At 44.9% G+C, this 12885-nt stretch overlaps 1 protein-coding gene across 1 annotated transcript; it reads left to right on the top strand.

Annotated features, from left to right (window-relative positions):
* The first annotated feature begins 6436 nt into the window (after positions 1–6436).
* LOC113316777 lies at positions 6437–7621 on the top strand. The gene has a single exon (XM_026564925.1). The coding sequence runs from the start codon at positions 6437–6439 to the stop codon at positions 7619–7621; it is 1185 nt and encodes a 394-aa protein (XP_026420710.1).
* The last annotated feature ends 5264 nt before the right edge of the window (positions 7622–12885 follow it).

Below are 12885 nucleotides of genomic sequence, written 5' to 3'. Positions count from 1 at the left end.
CAACCAAGCCCATTCCCACACTCGCGTTGTACCAAGTCCAAGCCAACACAATGCCTGCGGCTCCCCTTCCGAGCTGCACCAACACCAAGAACTCGTCAGGAAAGCGTCTCGATTTTCCCTAACCCATTCAAGTTGATGCATGGCCAGACTAAACCGACAATCTTCATCTCACCACTTCACGGTTTACACCACAAATAGAATCTACGCAAGGCCGCAAAACACGAGGATCATGAACTCTCCTTGCCTCTCGAAAAAGGTTAGTCGGACCTTCCTAACCATCTTTTCACGACTTGTCGTTTCGATTTTTGTCCTCGCATGTCTCCATCTTATGCTTACCTCGCAACAATGCTCCTTTTCCGAGCTAAGCAGGGGATTTAATGTTGATGGTGGTTTTTAGCTTAGGGTAAAAATCGTAAAACTGTACATCTAACATGACGTCACTATGACCATTAGCACATTTATTGAATCAATCATCATGCCTACGTAAGAATTACCGGGGTACCTTATTTTTATTACATGGGTCATGTTCCATGGCAGAACCCTTAACACTAACTGACATCATCTAGGCCAAACCCTAATTCTCATACTACCGCATCAAGACATGCCAACCATGCCATCCGCACCATGGTGCCAATGGCAGACCATCCCAGCCACATCTCCGCGCCAAGGCATTCCATACCATGCCAGCCGCACCACTGTTCCAATGGCAGATCATGCCAACCATCTCCGCGCCAAGACATGCCAACCATCCCAGCCGCACCACTGCGCCAATGGCATGCCATGCCAGCCACGCCTCCGCGCCATGGCATGCCAACCATGCCAGCCACACCACTGTGCCAATGGCATTCCATGCCAGCCGCACCTCCGCGCCAAGGAATACCAACCATGCCAGCCGCACCACTTTTCCAATGGCATGCCATGCCAGCCGCACCTCCGCGCCAAGGCATGCCAACCATGCCATCCGAACCATTGTGCCAATGGCAGACCATGCCAGCCACATCTCCGCGCCAAGGCATGCCAACTATGCCATCCGCACCACTACGCCAATGACATGCCATGCCAGCCGCACCTCCGCGCCAAGGCATGCCAACCATGTCATCCTCACCACTGCATCAATGGCATGCCATGCCAGCGGCACCTCCGCGCCGAGACATGCCAACCATGTCAGCCGCACCTCCACACCAAGGCATGCCAACCATGCCAGGCGCACCTCCGCGCCAAGGCATGCTAACCATTCCAGCCGCACCTCCTTGCCAAGGCATGCCAACCATGCCAGCCGCACCTCCGCGCCAACGCATGCCAACCATGCCAGCCGTACCACTGCACCAATGACATGCCATGGGAGCCGCACCTCCGCGCCGAGGCACGCTAACCATGCAAGCCGCACCTCCACTCCAAGGCATTCCAACCATGCCAGCCGCACCACTGCGCCAATGACATGCCATGCCAGCCGCACCTCCGCGTCAAGGCATGCCAACCAAGCTGGCTGCACCATTGCGCCAATCCCATGCCATGCCAGCCGCACCTCCGCGCCAGGGCATGCCATGCCACATGTGCCAATGGCATGCCAACCACCTTTCCGCGCCACACCATACTAGCCTTCCTTATGCGGCTACCAAAACGAAGGCGTGCGACGATCAACGACCACCCTTCCATCTTATACGCAAATCCTAGCGCTCCAAGGTGGCCAAACAATTCATGGTAACCTTTGTCCCAAAACTCTAGTTTTGGCCACGCCAAACCGCGCCAAGGCATGCCATGCCACATGTGCCAATGACAATCCAACCACCTTGCCGCGCCACACCATGTCGGCCTTACTTATGCGGCTAACAAAAGGAAGCGTGCGACGATCAACGACCACTCTTCCATCTTAGATGCAAATCCTAGCCGTCCAAGTTCTCCAACCAATGCATGGTAACCTTTGGCCCAAAACCCTAGTTTTGGCCACGCCAAACCGCGCCAAGGCATGCCATGCCACATGTGCCAATGTCATGCCAACCACCTTTCCGCGCCACACCATGCTGACCTTCCTTATGCGGACACCAAAACGAAGGCGTGCGACGATCAACTTCCACCCTTCCATATTAGATGCAAATCCGAGCCGTCCAAGGTCGCCAACCAATGCATGGTAACCTTTGTCCCAAAACCCTAGTTTTGGCCACGCCAAACCGCGCCAAGTCATTCCATGCCACATGTGCCAATGGCATGCGAACCACCTTATCACGCCACACCATGCCATCCTTCCCTATGAGGCTACCAAAACGAAGGCGTGCGACGATAAACGACCACCCTTTCATCTTAGATGCAAATCCTAGCCGTCCAAGGTCGCCAACCAACGCATGGTAACCTTTAACCCAAGACTCTAATTTTGGCCAGCCAAACCGCGCCAAGGCATGCCGGCCATGCCACATGTGCCAATGGCATGCCATCCACCTTGCCGCACCATACCCTGCCGACCTTCACTTCAAGGCTTCCAAAACCAAGGCCTGCAACAGTGAACGACCACTTTTCCATCTAAGATACAGATCTTGGCCGTCCAAGGTTACCATCTAACGCATGGATGCCAAGCCCTAGTTTGCTCGCGCCCAAACAAAGCCAAAACCATACGTTTTGTCAGCCTAAACCATACCAAACAAAGGGTTGCAATAATCAATGGCTACCCTTCCTCTCAAGATGCAAAATCTCGACCGTCGAAAGTTACCACCGAGCCGGCAAGTCTCCCAAGCTCAACTTTCCAAACAACATCAACATGCTACGTGTTTTCCATAAAAACACTCGAGACATCAACACATGTCACAAACTGGGGGATGCTCATTGGGTATTGGTTTGGAGGTTTACAGTGTGCGGCGTGCACTACGCCCTTTACAAGACAGTGTCATAAGGATGAGGCGGTTAGTAAATACAGGGAGTAATGGTGAAACACTTTCTTTTATGAAACATCAATTCCAGGCGTTACCGGTTACCACCTCCTCCCATTTAATCACCCGTTTTCTATTTCTTAATGAGACCAAAGTAAGTTTCACTTCGACTTGTATAAATATGTCTTACCTATTTCCACTGAACAACAAGTTAGGGTCAGGGATATACAACACTCAGAAAATATTTGCTAGCTTTCCATCTGTTAGCTTCCCACTTTCTGATACAAGTCGTAAAACAACTACTCTTCCAGAATCAACTATTCGGGTCTCAACACTCTCTTCGCTTCCCTCCCCCAAAACCAACCATTCTCCTTCACTTTATGACCGAAGCAAGTATGGAACAGCCATTTCTTGGTTTAGGCGTATTTGTACATATTCATCTCTCGAATCTAAAGTACTCCCTTGCAGTATGTGTGGGTAAAATACCCGATGGCCACGTTTCAGCATCTTAAGGGATGAACATCTGATGAGGGGATAAGGTAGGATCACCGAATCATCCTCCAAAAGGTAGTTTTGTCTCAGTCGAGGCAATTGCACCAGCACCACATGAATGACACGTGTAGATAAAGGTCTAAATCTGCTCAGACGGTCAAGTCTAAAAAGCAAGACCGCATTTAATGAAGGATAAGAACAAGACGTGGGTAGTTCCGCATCGCGATGATAGACTCGACGATCCATACTACGACCCAGAGGCGATAAGGCACCAGGTTCTCCACAGAAGGCCAGCACGATCCAGGGGAAGGAGAGACAACTCGTAGGGAGAACCCAGCAAGCCATCGCAAGGAGTAGTATGGATGTCAGCCCGAGGAAACCAGAGCGAGGGTGGACGGCCCACCGAGTTCGGACGACCACACCACCCCGAGTTTAGTTAGCCTATAAATACCAGTCCATGTACCAGGAGATGGACAACTTATTTAACATTTTTAGATCGTCTTTCTATAGAGAATTCCTAAGAGAGATCTAGATAGAGAGAAAGTGAGATATATAGAAGAGATCTGTAAAACTTTCAAGGGTAAGACCTTATAATCAATAAGAAAATATCTTCTTCTCCGTGGACGTAGGTCTTCATGGCCGAACCACTTTATATGCTTGTGTTCATCTTTACTTTTCATGATATTTACATCTTGGGTGTAGCAGTCAGAAAATATGCAACTACATTTTGGGGCTACAAACATGGAGGTATGAAGATCTAATCTCCCTCCCTAGTAACAACACTATAGTTTTCACCTTCTCCATAAGAGATGTTTCTGTTGAGATGAATGAGTAGAGCTCGGACTCAAACTCGATCTTCACGATCTTGGTAGTCTAGAAGAACCTCAGGATTAACAGATTCGTGACTTTAATGAAATTTTTTCAAAATATTTTTTCGTTATTATAAAGATTTTTTCATCTTCCTCAAGAAGCTCAGGAGAGTTGTAGATCGGAGTAAACATGGAGTGTCAAACACTTCGGTGCTCAAACAATCTCCTTCATGAAATATTTGGGAAGATTTGCAAGTCAGTAAACTACATAAGGAAGAAATCACCTTATGAGAGTTGAAAAGACAACTTTTTCGTGATGTTCATCATCAAACTCAACAAAGTCCAAGATCTCCTTCTTAAGAAGATAAATCTAAGTCAAGGGGAAAGATTAATGAGTACATAATCGTTCATCAAACTCTAAGTTTGTTTAGAATCAAAAGTCAAAAGATGATAAGATATGTTTCCTAGAATGGGAAAACGCACTCAATCATCCTAATAAGATTCTTTTCCTAAAAAAGGGAGGTGTAATGATGGAGTTATTTCCTTGAAAAGATAGGACTAGAAAAACATCTTTCCCTATGTCATCAATACCTCACTCTTGAAAGGATTGTTTTGACATTTTCATATGTTTCCAAAAATTTACTGCAAAGTCTTCCTGTACTAAACTTTATAGTCTAAACTATCACTTAGTAATTGCACGTGACCTGCAAACTTAGGGTCCCATTTTTCTAGAGAAAAGACAAATTAATTATTGCTGCATATGTTGTAGGGAAGGTAATGGTTACGAGATGATCCGCTCGTACGAGCCAAGGTGAAAATGGTGGAGCCCAAACAGAAAGACTCGACGATATAAAGCATGGAGAAGCTCTGGTCCCAGGCGAGGGACAACCCGATAACCGATATCGGGAAGGACTGACTGACAATTCTAGCTCCGAAGGTGAAGGAAACCCCTTCGAGAAGAATGATGATATCCATCTTACTCAACCAGGAGGGTTGAACCACTTACCAAGGCGAGTATCCAGCTCCGAGGCCAAGAAGAGTAATTCTTCTGACCTCGCCGAAGCTAATATTGCTATAACAACCATCCTAGAAGCTCAAGAGGCTCGGAATGAAAGAATGCTGAAACTCGAAAGGCGAAACAAGAAGTTAGAGCAAAGAAACCGCAAGCTAAGACGTAAGGCCAAGAAGAAGGTTCCACTCGCTACTATTGAGGAGATTCCAGAGGAAGAAACCGCCCTTGAACATTTGCAAGATGATGAGCGAATTGATATCCCAGACACCTCTAACGAGAAGACAGCAGATCGCTTCCCCAAAGGAAGCGGAGGTATACTCGATCGCGAGGGAAGTCCCTCTGAAGGTTCATCAGACGTTGACCCTAAACATCGGCGAGATAAAGGACGAATCAACGAAGGAAAAATTAACTGTGATGCCGAGAACCTCGCAGATATCAACCCTAGACGAGGGGGGGACTTGAGGTCAACTCGTTCCAAGATAGTGCCATACGCTGAGCAGCCAGATGATGACTCGGGGATGTCAAGGCGTCACTACAACGAACCCTATTTCTCACCCGAGAGAGCTGTGGGAAGAAGAAAGAAGGCCGAAACGAGGCGAAACAACGACGAGATTCAAGCACGAGTCAACAGGATCGAGGGAATGTGTAGAGAAAAAATAGAAAAATCGGAGAACCATAAAATAGCAGTAGTCTTGCGAGAAGCAGGAAAATCACCCCTTTCTGAAAATCTACTGAGATTTCTATTTCCAAGGAAATGCTCTTTGCCAATGTTTGCATCCCCACTCACTGGAAAATGAGACGCAATTGAGCACTTAAGGAATTATCGCATGACACTCACCCAATGGGACCATTATGATGTGGTGTTGTGCAAGTTTTTTCCTGCTATCCTAAAAGATGAAGACCTATTATGATACAACAATCTTCCCAAGGGCTCAGTTCAGTCATTTGACCACCTATCCGAGTTATTTCTAGAGACGTACATTCACAACAGTCGAATCCGACCTGAAGTTGACGCGTTGTTCCAAATATCGAGAGGGTCGAAATAGTCACACCGTTCCTTAGTCACACGATGGAGGAAGCTATGCGCCGAGATTGGGAAGGTACGTGAATAATATGCAATCTTGGGATTTAAAAACACTCTTAGAAAGACGGACACATTCTTTGTCCGTATGCATGAGGGCATGCCAAAGAATCTGGGTAAACTGAGAGTAATCCAAGAAGACTATGTTGCCTTGGAGGAACTCTAAGACGAAACTTATGACAAAATGGTGAAAGGAACCAACAGAGGAGCCAACGTGGTGGAACCACAGAACCTTCCAGCCCAAGGAGCAGGGCGATCCAATGGTGGGCCAACCCAATTCGATAAACATATGACTGAAGGATGGAAAAGAAGAGATCAGACCCAACAAAAGAAGGGGAAGTTTATAGACCCTGTCTATACGAAGCTAAACACACCAATCTCAGAGATCCTCAAGAAGATCGATGGACAGAACACAATTACCTACCCATGGAATAGAGGTCAGCAACCAGAACGAACTAAAAGTCGGTCTGACTTCTGTGAATTCCATCAATTCCATAGCCACACGACGGATTTGTGTAGAGACCTAAAGAAGGTATTGCAAGACATGGTCAATGAAGGAAAGCTGCAAGAATATGTGGTGCAACCAACAGCTCCACCAATAACTGGGGCACCCATACATCGCGTGGGGATCCCTCGCGAGGCGCAGTACTTAGGATGCAATACCATCTCGCACTCGGAGATTACCTCCCCTGTGCGAGAAGGAAACATTACTGGAAGAATGAACAAACGAGAATTTAAAGGAGATGAAGTCTTCAGTATAGCCAGAGAACCTGCAATGGAGGAGTGGATGAGACTCCCTATCAGCTTTTCAGCCTCGAAAACGCTGGAAGGAGGACTTAATCACAACGATCCTCTTGTGGTCTCTATGTCCATCACACTCCCCAAATGCGAGGGTGAGGAAGTAAAAAACAAGGCTCTACCATGGGCGATGCCTAAAATTCTAATTGATGGTGGCATCTCTGTGGAGATATTGTTTTATGAAACATTCAAACAAATGGGCCTCAAAGATGAGTGCCTCATACCATCTACATACAACATATTTGGCTTTAACAGGTCGTCCACTCGCCCAAGAGGGGAGATAACACTAGAGATCCGAGTGGGAATAATCCTTACCCTAACCACATTCTGCGTGGTAGACGTGTTGTCACCTTACACAGCCATTGTCGGACGATCCTGGATACATGGAATCAAAGGAGTGGCCTCCACATATCATCAGAGGCTAAGATTCCCAACACCCGACGGAGTGGCAGAAATCATTGGAGACTCTAGCGAGGCAAAGTATTGCTACAAGATGGATGTGCAAAACGGCGAGAACAAATTAAATTCCCAAAGGCACAAGCAAGGAGATCTAGAGGCATCAATATCCTAGCCGAGACCCATGACTACATGGCAATAAGCGATGTACCAGCACACTTGCCTAACGCCCCAGCCTCGTACAACACCGTGGCCTCGGAGCCGATAGCTGATGAATCGGAAAACCGACTTTTATTAACCGCAAGTATACGGTGCACTATATGAGGATAATGGAAAATAGGGATCGTTCCAACGAGGAGTGTCAAACACAATTTTGATCGATACACACTAATTTCAAGTCAAAGATGTTTCAATATGAAGAATTATGAATTTTTATACGAACTAAATAAACAAACAAAAGAACTAAAGCAAATAATTGAAGGATGTTATCAAGGATATAAACGTGTCAAGGTTACGGGAATCCATTGTAGGCTAATGCTTCTTATGTCCTACCACAAAGGTCCCATTTAACTCATGTATAATAGCAAACCTAGCTAGTACATGGAAGATGTGACGTTTAAGATTTATCAACAAAATTATCAAAAGTTATGTTTGTTCTCAACCTAATGTATCTAAGAACTATTCATACAAGGCATGATTAGTCTAAGAATGTTCATAAATCAATTGGTAACAAGTCTCAAATGAGAATTTCTATTAACCTAACAATAGACTATACATGGCATAGAATATGAGAAATTAAATAAAAAATAAGCATTGAAGAGAAACATAAACAATTATCATTAAGATTTTGCAGTTGAGAACCCTTGTTTTTGAACACAAATAAAAAAGTCTACAAGTTCCTCCTTTCACCCTGATAATGGATTTAGCTACACATAGCTTTCTCAAAAGCCATAGAAATTGACAAAGGTAATAACAAGATAAGCATAGCGAAGGTAAGAAAGCTTAAACCTAGTTACTCCATGTAGACCGCCCCCCTTTTCTTCTCCTCGCTGCTGGCTTAAATAACACTTTAGGTCTCCTCTTGTGTTGGAGGCAGCAACAAATCCCAGTCCATCCACAACCTCCACTTCCTACATTCAGACCCTTCCAAAGTCTGGCCACCAGCACCAGCTCCCATATCTAGCCACAGCACATCACCTTCAAGTACAAGCCATTAACAGACTCCGGCAACAGTACCCAACTCCGATCTTTTCTCCCTGAACTTCAGTTCACAATCGAACCAACACCAGCAACAATTATTTCTTATCATTTATCTCAGGACTTCAGCTAGCCCCAATTTCATCGATATTGTTAATCGTCATTTAATCCAAACCATATCTGGGCAGAACCCATTGCAGACGCTGCTATTGACACGAAATCAAAATAATTGGTTTGAATCTCAACCCCACAACAACACAGGTCGAGCCCAACATCAAAGCAATCAGCCATTCAAACCTCATGAAAAACCCCACTGATCTGTTGTTGATAATACCCATCGGAGTACATCAAATTGAGATACAAATTCGGTCGATTACACGGCGCAAAACTCAATCAACACCACTGCTTCTAAACAAGAACCCACAGATCCATTTACATCTTTAGAACTACTGCAACATCCACCATTATCCAACACCAAAATTAGGTCGAAACCCATCGTATAAATCATCACTGACTGCACTCTCATTCCTTGGTAAACAACCATACTACCCCAACCATTCTTCACTGTTAACTTCCCTCCAATTCTTAAGAACAGGTACCCCATTTTCAGTTCAAATTGGATCAGTAATTAGCTCACGATCCCGACTTGGCTGCTCTTTGTCGCTGGTTCATCTTCATACCCAACTGGTTCTCAATCCTCTTCTTTCACTGCTTTATTTATTGGAGATAAATTTTGAACAATTGATGTCCTAAATCAAGTACTAGTGTTGTTGCTGTTGTTTCGTGATAAGAATTCAGGTTCCATCGGCGAAGAGAGAACGACAGACGAGGAAGAAGAAGATGGCAGCTGGTTGGAGAATTCACAAATACCATTTCTGCTCAGATACCTTTTCTGTCATATTATTATTCTATGAACACACCTCGCCTAGTAGAAATGAAAGCGTCTTCTTCTTGTTTTGATCAAACAATATGTGATGAAAATGATGCCACGTCCACCTCCTTAGCCACCAGTGGGCTGGGCTAATTTGAACAAGCAAAGACAACTCTTGTTTTTCATAACATGCATGAGATGGATTGAGCCTAGTGGTGCTGATATATAGCAATACCAGGCCATCCACACAAGGTTATTTTACAGCCAGTGACTTTGCTCATTTTTGTCTCAAACGTCATTTTGTCTCCAATTAAGCCATTTATTCTTCAGGAAAACGGTTTTTCTTGTAATTCCTGTAAATGACCTAAAACAATATTATTAGCTAGCGAACGAGACCTGGCTAGTGTAAATACGAGTATAAAAGTGTTGCACTTGCGTGCTTATCAATAGCACGACTCCTATAGCAATCACAGAACCTCCCCGAGGAGGGAGAAGTCAGACCTCGTACTCACACTGAGATCGAGGTAGTCCTAAGAAAAAAACAGCCTACACCGGCACCCAAAAAATCTTAAAGAATTCCCTCTACAGCAGCCCACATAAGTTTTTTGACATAATTAAGTACTGCGTCTACAGGTGCCTTACTATCTCTCATAGATTGTTAATCAGGTTACAACCACCGCATTAGCAAGGCTAGCATGCAGAGGTACCCTGAACGAACAAAGACGTCCATCCCAGATGACTCTGCACTAAACCCCTGGCCACTCATCAAAAAGACGACAACGGCTCCTAAAGCCCAATATACTAGGGCAAAACAGCCCATTGACGGAAATGTCTCCTTCACAAGTTGGGCTACAGACAAAAGCCCAACTGACACTACAAACTAATGACAAGCATTAGCAGACTCCTGGCATCATAAGACCCGTGAAGGTTGATGTTCAACAAGTTCATATTTGAGGCAAGGGATATGAGCCCCTACTTGTAAGAAGGTTATGACACCTCCCTCGAAATGTATTAAGGGTTTACACCCTCTTTTGAAATTAATAAAACTACTCTTTTTGACTATTACTTGTCTACATTTTGAATTTATGTTTAAATTTATATTCTAGGTCATAATATTTATTTTGGCTATGAGCCCCTACTTGTAAGAAGGTTTGCATTTCTAACATGCACATCAGATAGATGAAATCATTATGGCATGGTGCTAGCCACACCCCATTCTACAAAACAATACGGGGGAAACAATCCTCAATTACCTTCTACGGACTAGACCCAAGGTAACATCGTCACGATCATGATATCGGACGATACCCTGTTTCAACATGAGATACTCATTCTTGAGAACACGCTCCAACAGCTAACTCAAAAGAGCAAAAGTTCAACAACAAGCTCTAAGCAAAAACTAACGAAGGCTAAACGAAAGTTTCTATAACCTCGGTCCAAACAACGTAAGAGATAGCATAACCAATTAAGGAATTAATCACTCCTCGGATATATTACCTAAGTTGGACCAGCAGTGTGCAATCAAAACTCTTTCATAATCCAAAGCATGATAAAGCATCATACAAAACAAAAAGATGGCAGTCGCCAGACAGCAATGTTAATTACCAATTAGCAGCAAAGTTAAAGAGCCTCCCACATACGAGGATTTACCACAAAAACAACAATGTTATGCCTCCCACAACTTAGGACTTTCCAACAAAAGACGAAACTGTTTCCGAAAAGGAGCAAGTAAACCAACCAATTTATGTCCAAACATAAGAAGACAAAAGAAGGAATCCAAAAGCAAGAAAGGAGCAAATTCAGGCCTTTCCATCGCCTGGAGCCTCTTGCTCAATCTCTGCCTCTCCCTCGACGATAACATCATCATCCTGTACGGGCTCGGGCACGGGCTCGGAAACTGGCGGAGGGACAGGATGTTCGCAGCAGCAACTCGTTGACGTTCTCGGAGGACAACAGCCTTGCATGCCTTTGTTATCGTAACCTTGTAATGCACATGAAGATTGGCCAGGCTCTCAGCTCTCGGTGCGAACGGCAACCAATTCTTCTTCATGTCTATTCACCAATTCATCAAGCTCCTGATCAAGGTTACGGCTAGACGATCTCTCCCCCTCCAATTGCTTCTCCACCTCAGCCTTTTGTTTGCAAATATCTGCAACACAAAAGAAAAGACGATTAGCCCACAAAGCATATTTAGCATAATACAATGCACAACTTAACATGCAAATAACCTTCGTTTTCATGCAAAACGGTGGATAAGTTCTGTTCTAAACGGGACTTCTCGGTATCTAGAGCAATAATCCTTGTTTCGGAAGGAGTCACAGCCGCCTCTCCTTGAGGACAAGTTAACATATGCCTATCGTGCTCCTTCTCCAAAGCGATATAATCTCGCTTGAGACATCTCAATGTCTCCTTGTCTTCCTCTGCCTGTAATATGATAGGCCTATGATCGCACTGACAGTCAATAAGCTCATCCTTCTGATCTTGAAGTATCTTGATATCATATGAAAGCTTCACGACTATCTTGTTGGCCTTGTGCAGTAAATGGCGTAGATCCACAATACGATTCCGATAACATCAATATCTTTTTGCAACAACACCTTTTCTTTCTCTAAGGAGTAAATCTTACACTGATGCGAACTCACATCAAGTCTAAGCTCATTACGCTCTCTACCATGCTTACGACGAGCATCTTCTAACCGCTCCTCCAATCTCTTGACCATCACTACCAATACAGGTACTCATTCATAAGTCTAAACCCTACCATGGAGATGCAATACTAAGCAGAAAACAAGTAGATAAATACCTTCCAAATCCTTTTTATCTTGGCGAAACGCCAATGCTTCATCCCTAGATAGTTGCATTACAGTACGAAGCAATTGAGCCTCCTATTCAGCGGCTTTGGCGCAGCACGAGCTTTGGCGAGCAGGCCAATTCTAATATTGTTGCTCTAAACAGAACACCTAACACTATTAGTCAAGACTGGGGCAAAACGAAAAAATAATAAAAGTACGCCAAGGAGCAAAAGCTTTTAATCACATACCTATAATACAAGCTTCTGCTGTGCAGCCCTATCCAAGGAATTCAGGATGCGATCCTGCTCCTCTTTGCTCAGTGGAGCATACTTCTCCGAGCATATCATAGCCATGGACTCGGAGCCACCACTGAAAAGACGCATAGAAGGAATGTTGGACGGACCCACAAAGGTAGAAGGAAACCCACTAGCAAAGTTACTTGGTACGCTCGGAGCACCAAAATTGCTCGGACCCAAACTTTGACCACCCCCTTATCCCCCGCCACCAACAACAACACTCGCCTGGGGAAGACTCATCTCCGATCCAAAAGCAGCGTCAGGATCGATTGGATCAGCCAAC

This window comes from Papaver somniferum, chromosome 10 (genome assembly GCF_003573695.1).
Source record: "Papaver somniferum cultivar HN1 chromosome 10, ASM357369v1, whole genome shotgun sequence".
NCBI classification, from domain to species: domain Eukaryota; kingdom Viridiplantae; phylum Streptophyta; class Magnoliopsida; order Ranunculales; family Papaveraceae; genus Papaver; species Papaver somniferum.
Note: the sequence above shows the minus strand (reverse complement) of the source record. Positions and strands in the feature narration are given on the sequence as shown.

What these genes read in the sequence shown, in the direction of transcription:
- LOC113316777 (XM_026564925.1), top strand. Translation starts at nt 6,437, where the DNA reads ATGGTGAAAGGAACCAACAGAGGAGCCAACGTGGTGGAACCACAGAAC.